This window comes from Schistocerca cancellata, chromosome 4, assembly GCF_023864275.1.
Source record: "Schistocerca cancellata isolate TAMUIC-IGC-003103 chromosome 4, iqSchCanc2.1, whole genome shotgun sequence".
Classification (NCBI taxonomy): domain Eukaryota; kingdom Metazoa; phylum Arthropoda; class Insecta; order Orthoptera; family Acrididae; genus Schistocerca; species Schistocerca cancellata.
Genome location: NC_064629.1, coordinates 216,178,370 through 216,198,316, shown reverse-complemented (window position 1 = coordinate 216,198,316; position 19,947 = coordinate 216,178,370). Strand labels below are relative to the sequence as shown.

At 42.6% G+C, this 19,947-nt stretch overlaps 1 protein-coding gene across 3 annotated transcripts in view; it reads left to right on the top strand.

The window, feature by feature from the left end:
* The window catches only part of LOC126183323 (cuticlin-4), a 243,927-nt gene that overhangs the window by 207,104 nt on the left and 16,876 nt on the right, over positions 1-19,947 (top strand). For all 3 annotated transcript variants that reach the window (XM_049925184.1, XM_049925183.1, XM_049925185.1), the window contains exon 4: positions 16,763-16,980. In XM_049925184.1, coding sequence (XP_049781141.1) covers positions 16,763-16,980 — 218 coding nt within the window. The remainder of the gene's footprint in view (positions 1-16,762; positions 16,981-19,947) is intronic.

The following is a 19,947-nucleotide window of genomic DNA, read 5'->3' as shown; positions in this document are numbered from 1 at the left end:
GGTAGAGCCACGGGTCGTAACACATCTGAAATGTAACGTCCACTGTTCAAAATGCCGTCAATGCGAACAAGAGGTGACCGAGACGTGTAACCAATGGCACCCCATACCATCACGCCGGGTGATATGCCAGTATGGCGATGACGAATACACGCTTCCAATGTGCGTTTACCGCGATGTCGCCAAACACGGATGCGACCCTCATGATGCTGTAAACAGAACCTGGATTCATCCGAAAAAATGACGTTTTGCCATTCGTGCACCCAGGTTCGTCGTTGAGTACACCATCGCAGGCGCCACTGTCTGTGATGCAACGTCAAGGGTAACCACAGCCATTGTCTCAGAGCTGATAGTCCATGCTGCTGCAAACGTCGTCGAACTGTTCGTGCAGATGGTTGTTGTCTTGCAAACGTCCCCATCTGTTGACTCAGGGATCGAGACTCGAACCTCCGCCGGGACTAGCCGCACAGTTCATGACTGCAGCGCTTTAGATCGCTCGGCTAATCCCGAGCGGCAGGAGTCCATTCAGAAACCATTAAAATTGCTGCATCACAGGTCGTCCCCTACCTGACGGACTTACTTAATGACTCTTCATAGCAAGGGAGAATACCCGCTTGTTGGAAGACGGTCAGTGCAGTTATTATCAAAACGTCAGAGGACAAGGACACAACAAACCCAAAATCATATAGACATATCTGCCTAATGAAGGCTGTGTGACAGACTACAGTCATACAGACAGCTTCTGGGCCTCAGTCCACATCAGTATGGATTCCGGTCACACCAGTCTATCGATAATGCAGTAAACAGAGCTTTACACATAACTCAGAGCACACAGGAAAAATATGTGGTGGCAAAATTAATTAATATAATTGGTGCCTTTGACAACCTTGGTGGCCTGCGATATTCAAAAAGTTAAGACAAATGCAAATTCCAACAGCTTTATATAACAGCTTCCTTGACTACTGCAGAGACGGAGTTGTGGAATGGTGAGCAGGCCACCGAAGAGTAGACAAGAAAATCTCCAAAGGTTGCCCACAGGGATTTCCATATGTGGACACATATTTTGCGATGCTGTTATTGAGCCGCTAATAAACAACCTACATAAAGATGACAGAGTAAATGGGGTAGTAGCGTACGCTGATGATTTGCAGTGGTATCGGGAAACTCAAGAGGAAACTTAGAACAAAAGACTACCCAGCTCCTCGTAGACATCAATGGTGTAGTAACAATAAACTTGCAACTGCAACTGATAAATCGGTGTACTTACTATCGAAAGACGAACTTAAGAGAAACCCCAGCATCAAGCTAAATAACACAACCTTGCAACGCAAAAATGTGACAATATTTCTAGGTTTAGACACTGACGACAAACTGAAGCTCATTGAACATATCAGACATAAACCGACAAAGTAATGAAAATAATGTATAAATTAGCAAGACTAAATACTACAAAATAAAGGCTACCCACATAGACAACACGTACATATTACATCGCACTATTTGAATATATACACTATGTGATCAAAAGTATCCGGACACCTGGCTGAAAATGACTTACAAGTTCGTGGCGCCCTCCATCGGTAATGCTGGAATTCAGTGTGGTGATGGCCCACCCTTAACCTTGATGACAGCTTCCACTCTCACAGGCATACGTTCAGTCAGGTGCTGGAAAGTAGTTCCAAAACATACCAAAGGTGTTCTATAGGATTCAGGTCAGGACTCTGTGCAGGCAGTCAATTACAGGGATGTTAATGTCGTGTAGAAACAAGAAGGTGCTTAAAACATCAACGTAGGCCTGTGCTATTATAGTGCCACGCAAAACAACAAGGGGTGCAAGCCCCCTTCATGAAAAACACGACCACACCATAACACCATCACCTCCGAATCTTACTGTTGGCACTACACACGCTGTCAGATGACGTTCAGCGCGAATTCGTCATACCCACACCCTACCATCGGATCGTCACATTGTGTACCGTGATTCGTCACTCCACACAACGTTTTCCCGCTGTTCAATCGTCCAATGTTACGCTCCTTACACCAAGCGAGGCGTCGTTTGGCATTTACCGGCTTGATGTGTGTCTTATGAGCAGCCGCTCGACCATGAAATCCATGTTTTCTCACCTGCCGCCTAACTGCCATGGTACTTGCAGTGGATCCTGGTGCACTTTGGAATTCCTGTGAGATGGTCTGGGTAGATGTCTGCCTATTACAAATTACGACCGTCTTCAACTGTCGGCGGTCTCTGTCAGTCAACAGACGAGTTCGGCCTGTACGCTTTTGTGCTGTACGTGTCCCTTCACGTTTCCACTTCACTATCACATCGGAAGCAGTGGACCTAGGGATGTTTAGGAGTGTGTAAATGCCGCGCGGGATTAGCCGAGCGGTCTGAGGCGCTGCAGTCCGCCTCCCGGCGGAGGTTCGAGTCCTCCCTCGGGCATGGGTGTGTGTCTTTGTCCTTAGGACAATTTAGGTTAAGTAGTGTGTAAGCTTTGGGACTGATGACCTTAGCAGTTAAGTCCCATAAGATTTCGCACACATTTGAACTTTTGAGTGTGGAAATCTCGCGTGCAGACGTATGACACAAGTGATACCCAGTCACCTGACCACGTTCGAAGTCCGTGAGTTCTGCGGAGCGCCCCATTCTGCTCTCTCTCATGATGTCTAATGACTAATGTCGCTGATATGGAGTACCTGGCAGTAGGTGGCAGCACGATGCATCTAATATGAAAAACGTATGTTTTTGGGGGTGTCCGGATACTTTTGATCACATAGTGTAGCATGCTTTGCAGCGAGCGCCTGGGCGCATCGACTGAGGCTTGCAACACGTAAAATCCTTGTGAGATGTGGCCAAAGAAATGTTCTGCTCAGGTTGTCGAGGGCCTTCGGCACAACGTCGGCGGAGGCAGTGTGCGTGGTGATGGGAGTGTGTCCCATTGACATCTTCATCCGTCAAGAAGCAGCAGGGCACTGGCTGGAGAAAGGCAGACGCGACATAAATGTATAGGACATCACTGAAACGCGCCGACTAAACCGCTGGAACGATGACACTTGGCAGAGAGAATGGGATTCGACAGAAAAGGGGCGTCGCGTCTACCCCTTTGTCCCCAACATTAAGAAACGAATGAGGCTAAAGCGTATAGATCCCGCATGTGGTATGGTCCATTTGCTCACGGGCCATGGTCCGTATCCAGAATACCTCCAGCGGTTTGACCTCAGCCGAACATCCATGTGCACTTGCGGAGAACTAGGAACTCCTGAACATATCACAGTGTAAAATGACATACTCATGCACACACGACCCCAAACTGAGTATGACAACATGAGGTAAAAGCTACGAGAGCCACACGACACGTAAATAAGAGCAAACTTACAAACACGAGAACAGACTACTTGAAATGACACAGAGACAGGCACAAACACAGAAACGAAATTGGATGCTGAAACAGATGCAAACAGTGAGATTAATAGACAGACCTAGATGTAAGATTAGGCTAAATTAAGAAACATAGAAATGGATCAACTGTCATTTCAATATATATAGAAATGTTTTGAGTAATAAATGTAATTTCAATAATACAATTGTTTATTAAGCTTAGGGAATAATGGTTCAAATGGCTCTGAGCACTATGGGACTTAACATCTCAGGTCATCAGTCCCCTAGAACTTAGAACTACTTAAACCTAAGTAACCTAAGGACATCACACACATCCATGCCCGAGGCAGGATTCATATTGTGAAAATACGATCTGTCTTAGTACCTAGGTGGCAGGTCCTTTGCAAATGGTAGCAGCAAATAATAATAATAATAATAATAATAATAATAATAATAATAATAATGTACATTATCACTGAATGTACGTGCAAAATGATATCGTTCTACGGCATATAGTTCAGGAGATATGACGTCATAAACATTGAGACGCGTGAAAAACAAGTTTTTGCTTAAAATGGAGCACAGATTACTCTGTTCATATTCATCCAACGTTTCTCAGCGATTTTCAATAAACATTGAGCATAATTTTATATCCTTCATAAACTTTATCTCACTCAGATGCTTAAACGCAAATATTTAACTAATTTGTAAAGTTCTGTAATAAGATATTTGAAGCAGTTTTATACATAGTCGTTGGATTCTTTAAGCGATCGGGGGTTTACCGGTTGGGAGTAAATGCCCAAAATTAAATCCATTAATTTTCACACCCGTTCAATTCCTACAAAACTGAATAAGATGGTTCAAATGGCTCTGAGTACTATGGGACTTAACATCTGAGGTCATCAGTCCCCTGGAACTTAGAACTACTTAAACCTAACTAACCTAAGGACGTCACACACATCCACGCCCGAGGCAGGATTCGAACCTGCGACCGTAGCAGTCGCGCGGTTCCAGACTGAAGCGCCTAGAACCGCTCGGCCACACTGGCCAGCCAAAATTTAATACATTGACTGTAAACAATGGTAACAGGCAGCCAATGAGAAACAGTGTTATTGCATGTAATACGTAGTACGCGATGTGCTTTATATTCATATTAGTTGACAGTTCTGCAACAAACCGAGAAACGGCAGCTCTACCTCTGAATTCATGTTCCCGCTAATGGCAGCTTTGTCAGGAAATATACGTGTAAACGGTGATAAGTGCCCCAGAAACACGGTTGACAGTAGTAGTAACGTGTGCGGTGTTCGCGCCAGGATAGTGCTTTCCAGGGACGATTTGTACAAATCCGATGCTGATGTGGAGAAGTACGACTCAGTTAAAGATCGTGAATATGTTCTTGAACGCAAATGCTCTCCAGAAGTTGTTGCTTATCTCAGGAAAATGTGAATAATTGTTTAAGCAAGTAAAACAATGTTGTGTTGCATACCATAGTTTGCATGAGTTTAGGTGTCAATGTGACTGCAGAAATGTTAAGCGTCATCCATAACGTTGTTTGCGTGCTGTAGTGAGACGGTAGCAAAATTAATTTTACATTACGCTGAATAATACATTAATTTTGGAAGGTGTTATACTTTATTATTGTAAAAATTGGTAAAACAGATCATAGTGTCATAAACTGAAATAGTTCATACCTTTTAAATTTATGTCGTTGAAAGGTGTCACAGTAATTTTTTGGTAACTCGCCCAACAAAGTCAGTGCCAACCTGTGCCCTCCCTCTGCAAGTAAATACTGTTTAATACACACTGACTCTTTTTAAGAAGAAAATTTTTGATAGAATTTACGGTTTTAAAAATATGTCGCTCCTCTAGAAATGTTAGAAAGCAGTGACTTACGTGAATAAATAAAATCACAATGGAAGTACCGTTTTGTATTTTTTATGTGATAATGAGGAACAGAGTTATTGCATGTAATACATGGTACGCGATGTGCTTTATTCATATTAGTTGACAGTTCTGCAACAAACCGAGAAATGGCAGCTCTACATCTGATTTCATGTTCTTACTAACGTTCTCATCATCCATTCAGCCAGCGTCCAGTACAATATACACTCCTGGAAATGGAAAAAAGAACACATTGACACCGGTGTGTCAGACCCACCATACTTGCTCCGGACACTGCGAGAGGGCTGTACAAGCAATGATCACACGCACGGCACAGCGGACACACCAGGAACCGCGGTGTTGGCCGTCGAATGGCGCTAGCTGCGCAGCATTTGTGCACCGCCGCCGTCAGTGTCAGCCAGTTTGCCGTGGCATACGGAGCTCCATCGCAGTCTTTAACACTGGTAGCATGCCGCGACAGCGTGGACGTGAACCGTATGTGCAGTTGACGGACTTTGAGCGAGGGCGTATAGTGGGCATGCCGGAGGCCGGGTGGACGTACCGCCGAATTGCTCAACACGTGGGGCGTGAGGTCTCCACAGTACATCGATGTTGTCGCCAGTGGTCGGTGGAAGGTGCACGTGCCCGTCGACCTGGGACCGGACCGCAGCGACGCACGGATGCACGCCAAGACCGTAGGATCCTACGCAGTGCCGTAGGGAACCGCACCGCCACTTCCCAGCAAATTAGGGACACTGTTGCTCCTGGGGTATCGGCGAGGACCATTCGCAACCGTCTCCATGAACCTGGGCTACGGTCCCGCACACCGTTAGGCCGTCTTCCGCTCACGCCCCAACATCGTGCAGCCCGCCTCCAGTGGTGTCGCGACAGGCGTGAATGGAGGGACGAATGGAGACGTGTCGTCTTCAGCGATGAGAGTCGCTTCTGCCTTGGTGCCAATGATGGTCGTATGCGTGTTTGGCGCCGTGCAGGTGAGCGCCACAATCAGGACTGCATACGACCGAGGCACACAGGGCCAACACCCGGCATCATGGTGTGGGGAGCGATCTCCTACACTGGCCGTACACCACTGGTGATCGTCGAGGGGACACTGAATAGTGCACGGAACATCCCAACCGTCATCGAACCCATCGTTCTACCATTCCTAGACCGGCAAGGGAACTTGCTGTTCCAACAGGACAATGCACGTCCGCATGTATCCCGTGCCACCCAACGTGCTCTAGAAGGTGTAAGTCAACTACCCTGGCCAGCAAGATCTCCGGATCTGTCCCCCATTGAGCATGTTTGGGACTGGATGAAGCGTCGTCTCACGCGGTCTGCAGGTCCAGCACGAACGCTGGTCCAACTGAGGCGCCAGGTGGAAATGGCATGGCAAGCCGTTCCACAGGACTACATCCAGCATCTCTACGATCGTCTCCATGGGAGAATAGCAGCCTGCATTGCTGCGAAAGGTGAATATACACTGTACTAGTGCCGACATTGTGCATGCTCTGTTGCTTGTGTCTATGTGCCTGTGGGTCTGTCAGTGTGATCATGTGATGTATCTGACCCCAGGAATGTGTCAATAAAGTTTCCCCTTCCTGGGACAATGAATTCACGGTGTTCTTATGTCAATTTCCAGGAGTGTATTACAATTTAAAACGTACATCCAATCGGATTCATCACACATATATAGCCAAGACTCACGTAGGATACTTACATGGGTTTGTAGAGAATAGATAACTCATGGTGTGTTCATCTGTAACAAGTAATTACACTATGTGATCAAAAGTATCCGGACACCGTCAAAAACATACGTTTTTCATATTAGGTTCATTGTGCTGCCACCTACTGCCAGGTACTCCATATCAGCGACCTCAGTAGCCATTAGACATCGTGAGAGAGCAGAATGGGGCGCTCCGCGTAACCCACGGACTTCGAACGTGGTCAGATGATTGGGTGTCACTTGTGTCATACGTCTGTACGCGAGATTTGCACACTCTTAAACATCGCTAGGTCCACTGCTTCCGATGTGACAGTAAAGTGGAAACGTGAAGGGACACGTACAGCACAAATGCGTAGAGGCCGACCTCGTCTGTTGACTGACGGACCACCGACAGTTGAAGAGGGTCGTAATGTGTAATAGGCAGACATCTATCCAGACCATCTGACAGGGATTCCAAACCGCACCAGGATCCACTGCAAGTACCATGGCAGTTAGGCAGCAGGTGAGAAAACTTGTATTTCATGGTCGAGCGGCTGCTCATAAGCCACACATCACGCCGGTAAATGCCAAACGACGCCTCGCTTGGTGTAAGGAGCGTAAATATTGGACGACTGAACAGTGGAAAAACGTGTGGAATGACGAATCACGGTACACAATGTGGCGATCCGATGGCAGGGTGTGGGTATGGCGAATTCCAGCTGAACGTCATCTGACAGCATGTGTAGTGCCAACAGTAACATTCGGAGGTGGTAGTGTTATGGTGTGGTCTGTTTTTCATGGATGGGGCTTGCAACCCTCGTTGTTTTGCATGGCACTATCACAGTAGATTGATGTTTTAAGCAACTTCTTGCTCCCACTGTTGAAGAGCAATTCGAGTATGGCGATTGCATCTTTCAACACGAGCTAGTACATGTTCATAATGCACGGCCTGTGGCAAAGTGGTTATACGACAATAACATCCATGTAATGGACTGGCCTGCACAGAGTCCTGACCTGGATTCTATAGAACACCTTTGGGATGTTTTGGAACGCCGACTTCGTTCCAGGCCTCGCCGACCGACATCGATACCTCTCCTCAGCGCAGCACTCCGTGAAGAATGGGCTGCCATTCCCCAAGAAACCTTCCAGCACCAGACTAAACGTATGCTAAGGGTGGGCCAACACCATATTGAATTCCAGCATTACCGATGGAGGGCGCCGCCAACTTGTAAGTCATTTTCAGCCAGGTGTCCGGATATTTTTGATTACATAGTGTATATGTCTATACAGTGATACCTGTACATCATGTGTTGCGAGTCACATTGGAAGGAAGTTGTTGTCCACTTATCTCCAAGCACTGCAGCAATTCGAGCAATTCGGTTGTCGCGTGTTATCGCAGTGGGCAGCCGAAAATGATGTGGCCTATGTCCTCCTCCGCGCCGCAATGACGTAGGAGCGAATCAGTCAATTGTAGTCGACAGAAGTGAAGCCGGAACCATCCGTCCATGGTTAAACCAGTGACGGGACATCGTACAGGAAACTTCCCGTGGTAGATGCCACAGGAGTACCACGATCGTGCAGGGATATGCGGTAATATAGCTGCATAATGCCCTCCTCTTTGCTGGTACGATAGGCGCCACAAGGTTCTGATCTGCTGCTGCAAGTCGCGCAGTAAGAAATGCGGTATTTTATTGAAGCTTAACATCGCAGTTTCTCAAGACAAACCGCTCGTACCTTCGCATTGTTTACAGTCGAGGTCTTCAGTTTAACGCTATATGAAGCACAAATTTAAATTGATTTATTACAAACTATTTTGTGAGATAAGCTTCTCATTGTGTACCGTGCGTGCCCGCTTAGCCATATATCTATTTGAAGGTTCGAAAACTTAACACACAATATTTTTACGGACTATAAGACGCACTTTTTTCTTCGAAAAATTACCTCCAGAATTCAGGTGCGTCTTATAATCGAAATTAATATAAAAATGTCCAGTGTTTGATTTGAAATTCCCGCCAGTCTTAAAAATGGCCATATATTCGATGTCGCGGGAAACCTATCTCCATCTGGCAACAATGGATTCAACTGGCTGCAGCAATGCACCGATGCGACAAACGTGATTTGCGGGGATTCACAAACTTTCTAACACTGTCTACCTCCTGCCGCGCCGTCAGAAACCCATGACACAGTCTAGCAACGTCATTGCAGTCTACGGTGCCAGTGACCTTAAACTGAAAGTTATGTGTGTTATTGGTAGCAGTACAATATATTTGTTAGTAACAATTTTCGTAATGAAAAAAAACAAAAAGGTATTCATATGATGTGGGCTATAAATTGAAAGTAATAGCATACGCAGGAGAACATGGAAATTAGTATATGTAGGACACGGAAACAGAGCAGCCGAGCGGCATTTCTGCCTTCCACCAACAGAAGAAAAAACATTCGCGATTGGCGGGCTGATAAAGGACAACTGAAAAAAAAGAGGAAGACTAAATTTGCAAATAAAAGACTGAATGCAAAAACTAGAACATGTCATATTGAAATGGATTCAAGGACACCGTCAAAATGGCACTGGAATTAATATAAAAATGATTTAAATACACGCTCGTAAGCTAGCGCTGCAGTGGAACTTAACACACGTTAAGGGTGGAGTCGGTTGGTGCCATAGGTTTATGGACTCAGCATGCGAAACAAAACCAAAATGTCTAAGAAAATGCCACAAGAGTAGAAGAGAAAATATTATCTTTCCAAAGCATCCAGAGAAAACCAGTGTGGAACTAAGCCAAACAAAGAATATGGACGAAACTCCTCTGGCATTTGATGTGCCGAGTAACAGACCGGGTGAACAGTGCTATAACTGTAACAAGTGGACCTGAAAAATTCACTACACTGTTGTCCTTTCATGCTGTGCTGACGGTACTAAACTTAATCCAACCATCATTTTCAAGCGCGAAACAATGGCAAAATCTTCTGAAATACCGCCATGTGTCGTTGTTAACATACATGACAAGTTTTGGGTGGACGAAGCTGGTACGAAGTTATCAACAGAGTATGGGAGAGAAGGAAAGGTGTTTTATTCAAGAAGAGTTCCCTTCTTACGTTAGATCAGTTTAATGGTCATTTGAAAAATTCTGTGAAAGAGTAATTGAGGCACGGTAATACTGAGGTTGCTGTTATTTCGGGAGGACTTACTTCACAACTCTAATCTCTTGATGTCTCGATAAATAAACCATTTAAAGTGTATATGAGAGAAAATGGAACAAAATGGATGATGAATGAAACCTGACATAAATCCACGCCGGAGGGAACTTAAAAACGACCTACAATCAAACAAGTGTGTCAGTGGGTAAAAAAGTCGTGGTCTAAAGTGAGGCCGGCCGCTCTGACCGAGCAAAGGTTAGTTAGGTTTAAGTAGTTCTAAGTCTAGGGGACTGATTACCTCAGATGTTAAGTCCATAGTGCTTAGAGCCATTTGAACCTTTTTTTTTCTAAAATGAGAGAAGACATTATTGTTAAATCTTTCAACAAGTGCGGCATAAGTAACACTGTCGATGGCAGCGAATACTATCCTATAAATGAAGAGGAAAACGATGACAACGAAAAGGAAGAAGAAGAAGAAAGTTCAGATGATTATTTTCAAGGATTTTAAAGGTCAGTTCGGTTTTAAAAACTAAGATTTTTTGTCTGTCTTTGCAGTCTTATAATAAAAATGGGAGAAATATTATTTTTTTTAAAAAATTACTTAAAAATTAAGGTGCGTATTATAGTCCCTTAAAATACAGTAACCTTAGGTCCTGTTAAATTATACAATTTATAGGCGTTGACAGAATCTAGCAAATATCTCTGCCGCTATATGCCAGCAATTACACCGGGAGTGTGTTAGTATCGAAATTGTCAGCCATTAGTGTTTCTTGTGCAAAAATAATTTTGTTTCTTTATTATTATTTCACCACCCTACCCCCGACTCATACCGCCAGGGGATGGGCTGAGACATAAATACAAAAATATTTCAACATTTTCATTACTTAGAAACTTATTTGGAAAAATTTGTAAATTTGTGGTAAGCTCTTATGGGACCAAACTGCTTAGGTCAATGGTCCCTAAGCTTGCGCACTACGTAATCTAACTTAAATTAACTTACGCTATGGACAACACACACACCCATGCCCGAGGTAGGACTCGAACCCACGACGGGGGAGCCGCGCGTACCGTGACAAGACGCCTTAGGCCGCGCGGCAAACTTTTTAGAATTTCACATTATCGGCGCAGATTGAAATCAATCCACATCCGCCAAAAATTGACAAGAGTCGTCAATGACGACGCAAGATAATAATGGATGAATATGTTCTTCAAGTGAACATTGTGATATTGCTAGCAGGCGCCGATAGAGCTACTGTGACCGCAATCAATTCCGTTTCAGATAGTGCTGCCGTCACACGGATGCTCTGCGCAGCTGACGGGATATTGTGCAATTTCATCGGTAGATGTCAGGTGTATCGCTATAGCGATAGAGAGCCTATACAACTATACTGACATCTACCAACGAGATCCCGCAGTATAAAATTGCCCGCATAACGCAGCCTTTGGTTTGCAGTGCGATTGGCGGGCTGTAAGCATTATTTATTTGTGGAACACTCAGCACATACATATTTCTTTATCTTGTTTCCCATGTCGTATAAATTGATAAAAATTGTCAGTCAATATAATTGGAAATAGACGTTCACTCTCGGTAGCACTCGTAAGGCTGTTAGTTATATTAAGTCTGCCGACGGACGCTTAGCCAAAGGTGCACCACAAGGTGTATCTACCATCGAAGTGACCTTGACTTTCACTGAATTTTTGAACGCGCAGATAAGATATACTTGAGTATAATCTGCGCCATAATTGAAATCAAAATTAGAGTTATTAGAAACCTATATCGAATAGCATGATGTGGGATTATTTATCGTTTGCCATGTTTTGATTATAGCTCATTGTTTGAGATGGTGAGTGAAGTTATTGACACTAGGAAATAGTGCCAAATGGAGACATCGGAGCATTTCCGACACATTATTCCCTGTTTAGGATTGAATAGAAGTTGACAGCGGGGGACACAGGCAGAAATATTTGCGCTGTGTGTAGGGTTGTTGCAATTGGACAGAGCACGGCAAGAAAATGGTTTTGTCGTTTTAAGGAAGAGTGTTTCCACATTCTTCACGTTTAGGAAGACCATCAGAGTTTGATGAAGATCGTTTAAACGCATTAATCCACGTCAGTGTACTCGCGAACTGGGAAATGTGATGAACTGTTATCGTTCTACCACAATATGACATTTGCATGCAATGGGGAATGTTCAAAAATGGAGTGTATGGGTAACGCGTGCTCTAAGCCTGGAGTGGCAAACCTTTTAGCTTACCTTGGCCACAATTGTGTTGGGAGGGGGGGGGGGGGGGGGGAGAAATATTTTGGCTGCACATAATATACTTAACACTAACACGCTGAGGAAGAAAAAAAAGGGGGGAGGGATAGGGACGGTCGGACGTATGGCGTAGGTTTCGCGGGACTTTCAAATTGAAAATGTTCTTTCATCAAAACTTTGCACGAACGGAATTTTATAAATTTCGCGTTGTAGACGCTCACGGGCCGCACCGATACATGCCTTGGGCCGCAGGTTGGACACCCCTGCCGTATAGGCTGAGAAACGATATGTTAGTGAACACTTGTAAAAGTTGCAAACATGTTTACATGAACATTTTAGTAAACCTCTCACATTGGGACATAGTTATCATATAAAATTTGCAAAAGCGATACAACGAGAAACTATTCCACAAAGCTGGCGTCGCAAAATATTTCATAAGGTAAACAGGTCTCAGAAAACGTCGACAGAATGGTGCCCGCAAGAAATCTCAGTCAGCTCGAACCAAGAAACAATTCTGTGAAAACAATATTCTGAGCGTGATGACCGAACAGCGCAGTTACAGGTTCGCTCCAATGGTTAAGAGGTTGTCAGCAACCAGGTTACATGGGATAACGTCTTCAAGGGCGCGCGGCGTTAGACTGCCTACTTCTACTTACTGAGCTCCTTGACATTTCCGACATCATCGGATGTTCGCAACGCTTACGTCAGTGATTCTTTCCCGTGTACTACCAGCCTGTGTTTAAAGAAACAGCACTTCATCTTCTTCATACTTTTGTCGTTAGGCAGAGGGCGAAGAAACTCGAACTTACTGTTGTGTCGACTTCAGGACGGCGGAGGTAGGTGATATAATTTGATGTATACATGACATTCACAGTGACTATAATTCATTAAAATTCCGGCAAACCAAAGACGCAGTTACTGCCACAGGACTTACAATGGACGCTGATGAATCACGCCGCTTTGTACAATTTCTAAGTAAAGGTAACCCGAAGTGGCTCCCGATCGTTCTGACATCTGTGTGTGGAAATCGTTTAGATTTCAGAGCTATGCTTATCACCGAGTTTTTTTTCTTATTTGAAAACGTCAGTTACAAGTTCTCTATCTGTTGCAGATTATGTTAATTGAAATGTCTCAGATAGTTACCATTTGCTTTTATTAACGGGCGTGAAGCCTTTCGCGGTGCGTCAATAAAGTCTGTCCAACGTTAGCGTTCCCTCAACATCTTTATTTAGTCATCAACAACGAATTTAGAAAGAAAAACTTGGATTGTTTACTGCCCTGTTATACTTGCGAAAAGCTCCCAGGACAACTGGAATTTTTAGATCATTTTCTCTTGATTATGCCTTATGGCTATGCCACAGCATTTATATGGACCTAGATGAAGGTTTGAATAAACTTTTGGCGTGCAACTCGTTGGCTGTATGATTCCCATTGTATAGACTTTAAGATTCTCCGTTTCATATTAGTCAGGCGGAGGTTTTAAAAACCGTCGATTTTCTTATAGGCTTAATATCCCACAGACATGGGAGTCGACAGCATGAAATACTTTGACAAGGGCTTAACAAGCGATCAAGAAAAAATAATAAGTGACATAAAAAGGTCAGTTTTTTCCTATTTCTGCAGGGACAGGGACAACGTTTTTCCACTGTTCAGTCGTCCAATGTTTACGCACCTTACACCAAGCGAGGCGTCATTTGGCATTTACCGGCGTGATTTGTGGCTTACGAACAGCCGCTCGACCACGACATCCAAGTTTTCTCATCTCCCACCTAACTGTCATAGTACTTGCAGTGAATACTGATGCAGTTTGGAATTCCTGTGTGATGATCTGGATAGATTCATTCATTTCCGTGTCCAGTCAGCATTCCCAAAAAATAGCAGCTACGATAACATTGTCATTTCCTTTCTAAACACCTTGTATTGTGTTCGGGCTGTCCAGGAGGGGGCATACAAGTACATGGCTTGGATCTTCTTCAGCCCCGCAGTCGCAAAAAGTGTCAGCACTCACTGGAAGGATTCCCCATTTCTTCAGGTTGGTCTTAGGCGGTTGAGGGACCTCCATACAGTCTCTGGTCTGGATAGATGTCTGCCCATTACACATTACGACCCTCTTCAACTGTCGGCAGTCAACAGACGATGTCAGCCTTACGCTTTTGTGCTGTACGTGTCCCTTCACATATCCACTTCACTATCATATCGGAAACAGTGGACTTAGGGATGTTTAGGAGTATGGAAATCTCGCGTACAGACGTATGACGCAAATCACACCCAATCACCTGACCACGTCTGCAATCACCTGACCACGTCTGAAGTCAGTGAGTTCCGCGGACCACCCCATTCTGCTCTCTCACGATGTCTAATGACTACTAACGTCGCTGACATGGAGTACCTGGCATTAGGTGGTAGCACAATGCAGCTAATATGACAAATGTGTGTTTTATGGGGTGTCTGGATACTTTTGATCACATAATGTATGTTGAAAGATCATTTAAGGGCAACAGCTATGTTCTTTGTTGCAGTTCGTGACCTAACAGGTCGAGAGTTATCGACAGTGATCAGGGACAAGCTTGAAAGTTACGAACTTGATTTGTCAAATTTGTGTGGACAGGGCTACGATGGGACGTCCGCTATAAGTGGATATCTTCGACAATCGCAAGCTGTACTTTGTGAAATTTTCCTCAAGCTAAACATGTACACTGCATTGTGCGCATGGTCTTAATCTGGATTTGTTTTATGCTTGTTCTGTTCAGCCAGTTCGAAATTGCATTGGCACAGTATCAAAAATGTTCAAATGTGTGTGAAATCTTATGGTACTTAACTGCTAAGGTCATCAATCCCTAAGCTTACACACTACTTAACCTAAATTATCCTAAGGACACACACACACACACACACACACACACACACACACACACACACACACACACACACCCGTGCCCAAGGGAGGACTCGAACCTCCACTGGGACCAGCCGCACAGTATCATCAGACTTAAATTTCATTAACGGTTTGTCACAATCTACAAATATTGTAATAGAAAAAGATGCCAAGTTTCGTGATGAGCATATGAGAAGCAGCGGTCTTTTGCTCATGTATGAAACCAGATGCGTTGAAAGACACGATTCACTAGTAAGATTTAAGAATATTTACACTCTGGTATTGTACACTCTGGAAGTTCTGAAAGAGAGCCATTATCTGGATACATCAGCTAAGGCCAGCTAGATTCTTTGTGCATCAGAGAAGAGTGAATTCTTGTTCTTATTTCTTGTACTTAGAGAAATGTTTTCACTAACTTTGCAATGAGCAAGGTATTTCAAAAAGTTGACTGTGGTCTCTTACAGGCAACTGAATACATACAACACATTTGTGAAATCTTGAGTGCCTCACATGAAAATAAAGATAGCAAATTAAAAGGGCTATTCTGTGAAATAGAGTAATTGGTCAATTTTGATTATTGCTTTCTTATCAAGAGTGTCAAAACCACTAACCATCCTTTTGCATAGTTTTAGGCTTACTGCAATTAACATAAATGGCAGCCTTGTGCCAGAATTCTCATTATTTATGCTAAGAGAAAGAACACTGTTCTTCATTTCTGCCATTGTAGAATGGATAGCCCTGCCCATCACCTGGAGTAATTTTGAGAAACATGTAAAACCCTATGTCTGGACTCGCTTTGGACACAACTTCTCTTGCATATGTTGTTTTTCACTTTGTCTCCTAGCTGGGTGTTGATATCAATCTGGCACCATCACAGGAGCATCTGAAAGCTGATGAACTGGGCAAGAAAATTTTTCCCACTGAAAAGATTTATTATAATTTTAAAAATGACTCATTCCATATCAATGCAAGAGTTCACAATTATGATCCACAGAACATGCACATAATTAATTAAGACACTGTATCTTGTCCATCTCCAGGGACATGTACAGTTTGGAAGCATTACCAGCATCATAAATCTCAACTTCTTATGAACTGTCAAATCTTTGTCTCCATGGGCAGAGATTTATTGAAGTGCTGTCCCACAGATAGGAACCAACTGCCTTAACTCTAAATTTTAGGGTGATGTAACTCATCTGGAAAGATCTGAAACAGAAAGACACACATATGTAGCTAGACATACAATCACTTTGCTGTACTAAACTAACTGTTTCTTAGGTGATTTCAGAAAGTGTCAGCAGGAGTATCACTGCATGTGTAGTAACCTTGTAGCTTGAAAATACCATGTGAGACTGTGACAGAACTTTGTACAAGTACTTTTTACTTCCTACAACAGTGTGTTTGAAAGATTCATGGGTGACATCACCACTGTTGAAAAGTCCAGGTTTCCTAAATAAATGTGACTGTATGTTGATGATCCAAATTTAGGAGATGAGCATAGTACATGAAATGATGTCTCTCAACTATTCACAGGAGCAGCAAAATGGAACTCTGATCAGGACGTACGAATAGAGTGCAATAGCAATGAGATCCTTGTGGCAATACGAACAAGGACTGGTGCATTCAATGGTATGGTGTACCCTCGGGGGCTGTCGAAGAATTCCAGTTGCATGGCTGAATTTCTCCAACAGCCATCACCTGTCCGTTACAAACTGCCACTTCGCTCTTGCAACACGATGAGTACTGAACTTGTGAGTCTTTATTTTTTTACCTTTGTATAATGTTATTTGCACTGGCACTGAGCACTGCCACTGTTATGTTTCATCTGTTGTTCGTTGCACAAAACTGTATTAATTTCTTGTGCTACTTTCACCTTTGTTATCTGCAGTTCATGTAAGATTTAGATAGTACAGAACTTAATGCACATTTAGATATTTGAAACTAAGTTTAACATTATTACAGAAATGTGTATCAGATCACTTTTTTTTACCAAATATATAACAAAATTATGCTACAATCACAGAAAGTTGTGTGTGTGAGGGGGGGTTGTGCTAACCATCTGAAGTCCTTTCATTTTATTCTGAATGAATCTACAGTCACTGTGCAATGATTGCATAGTAAATAACAATAATACACACTTACATCCTAAAAACTTCAATGCTACATAAAAAAGAATGTGATGAAATTTTGTTTCTGCAGTGTTCAAGAATTATAATAATTTAGCTGAAGTTTTACACAGTATTGCAACACATTTGGAAAGTGTGTCATACTTGATGAAATTAAAGAAATGGTGTTCTGATGCAGTTTACTTTTTAACCATAAGCCACTTGTATATTTATTCAATAAGAATATCATTATTTCCTAATCGCATGCATCTGGTGATCACTTAGCAGAGAATTTTTGTTATGATTAAATAAGTTTCTGACACCTGCATTTAGATAGCAACATTTTCTTAGAATGAGTGTGAGGGATTTTGAGACTGCCAATCACAGAGCTGAAACATACTCATCTTCACAGTAAATTCACTCTGACAAAGTTAAATAATACTGGGTAATGAGGATTATTTCTTTTCTTTCACTTTAAAGTGGAGAGTTATGGCAATAAAAGCTAAAACAAATAGAAGTAAAAAAGTTATTTATGAAACTTAGTTGATGCTATAGCTGTTGAGAGCAAATGTGAAACATAAATTTGTAGCTAGCAACCTGAGGATGTGCATACTTTGCAAATGGAAAGGAAGTTGCACATGACTGAACTCCATTTCTTAAAACTGAAATGGAATCTGTTGCCAACTAAGAAATAATAGCAAGCCATTAAAAAAGACAATGGCAAGCAAAGTAGAAACTTGTGCAAATACCACTTAATTACATGAAAAAGATTACTTGAGATTTGGTTTTTACAAAATTATGAGGAATGGCTAAGGTAACAAAATAAACAGTGACAAACGAAAATATTAATGAAAATAAACTATAAAAAGAAGGTATGCACTAGCAAAGTATTAGTATGAAAACTGAATGGTAACAAAAGACCAACTATGAAGCATCTCACAAAATAGGCAGTTTACTTACTACGAATGTGTTACTTACCTGAAAATGTAGAAAAATCTAGTTCAACTCATAACAAAGTACGCTTTGCAATACATTTGCCACACCTAGTATATTTTATTAACAGTATGTGGAAGAAGTATTGTAAGACTGTTAAATTATCAAAACTTTCACTCTTGTAATTTTTTAAATTATTTCGAAGAAGCTGTGATATACTGATATTTGTGATGCTGCTCAATATAATTAAGCATGCAAAAACAGTTAAAATTGGAGTTATAAATGCAATTAACAGTCTGCGCTGACATTTTTTGCAAGGAATATTTAAATGGTAATATTTGTTTATCGTAACACAAAAAACTTGGTTTTAAAGTAAGAGCACCTGCTGATAATTTGTGGTTCAACAATATATGATAAGGTAGATGCCTGATTTGAAGACTTTTGCAGCAATATATGCAATAATGGAATATCCAGGATGGAAAAAAATATGTATAACAGGATAGACTCACCAAGCAGAGGAGGTGGTAAGCAGTGGAGGTGCACAAAAAAGTGGGAAACACTTAACTTTTAGTCCTTTGTCAAATCAGAGGAAACAAAACATAGTGCTCGCCAATTGGGAAAATGTGGAAAAGAACAGAGGGGAGTGGGGGGAGGGAGGGGGCTGAGAGCAGGACGTGGAGTGCAGAGAGTGAGGTACATGACAGATGGTACTTGGGAAAGATCTTGCTGTGGTGGTACAAGTACATTCATACAAATGAAGGTAGGGGAGAGGCAAGCCGAGAGGAACACAGAGGTGAAAAAAGAAATAGAATACTGAGGAAAGTATTCACAGTTGGAAAATGTTATAGAAGAGATGAAAAAGTTCCAAGAAGGGAGATGGGATGGAATGAAAGAGAAAATAACAACAGTGAATAAGAGCTTGGTGTTGGAACAGAAGAGAAGAAAGGTATGGAAGGACAAGCAGGGGACAGGAACTAGATAAGTTTTAGTCCAAGGTTTTTTTTTTTTTCAGAATGAAGCATGTGTTACAAGGAGAATTCCCACATGCACAAATCAGAACAACAGCTGTTGCATGGTAATATAAATGGGACACTACACTGAGCTGTGCATCATACTCAGCAATTGTTTGATGGTGGCTGTTGATGGATAATTTGTGAGTGGTCATACCCACATAAAATGCTATGCAGTGTTTACAGAAAAGTTGATGCACCAGGTGTTCAGATATTCCTGTTACAAATTTCTGGGGCTTGTAGAGGGGACTGAGGAGACAATATTCTTAACTGGAATGCTTGCCCAGAAATGTATAGTTTCTGTGCTACAGCCATTTGTAAACATGTTTGCTAGGTATGTATGCAACAGGGGGGGTGGGGGGGGGGGAGGTTACTTACATCAGATTGGCTGATGACATTTGACATCTGTCCTACTTCTCTGACCTATTTCAAGCTTCATTCACATGTCTGTGAGTGTTAGAGCAACATGGTAGAGTACATGTTGAAGAACAAACTGACATAATCCTGTATTGTGAAGCTCACAGTAATCGCAGAGCTGTTTGTCACCTTTATCAAGACCGTTATCCAAAATGTTCAACTCCATCACATACCCTTTTCACCACAATTACACTACGGCTTCAAGAAAGGGCTAACTTCACCACCAGCAGGCATGACTGTGGTGCTCCAAGGA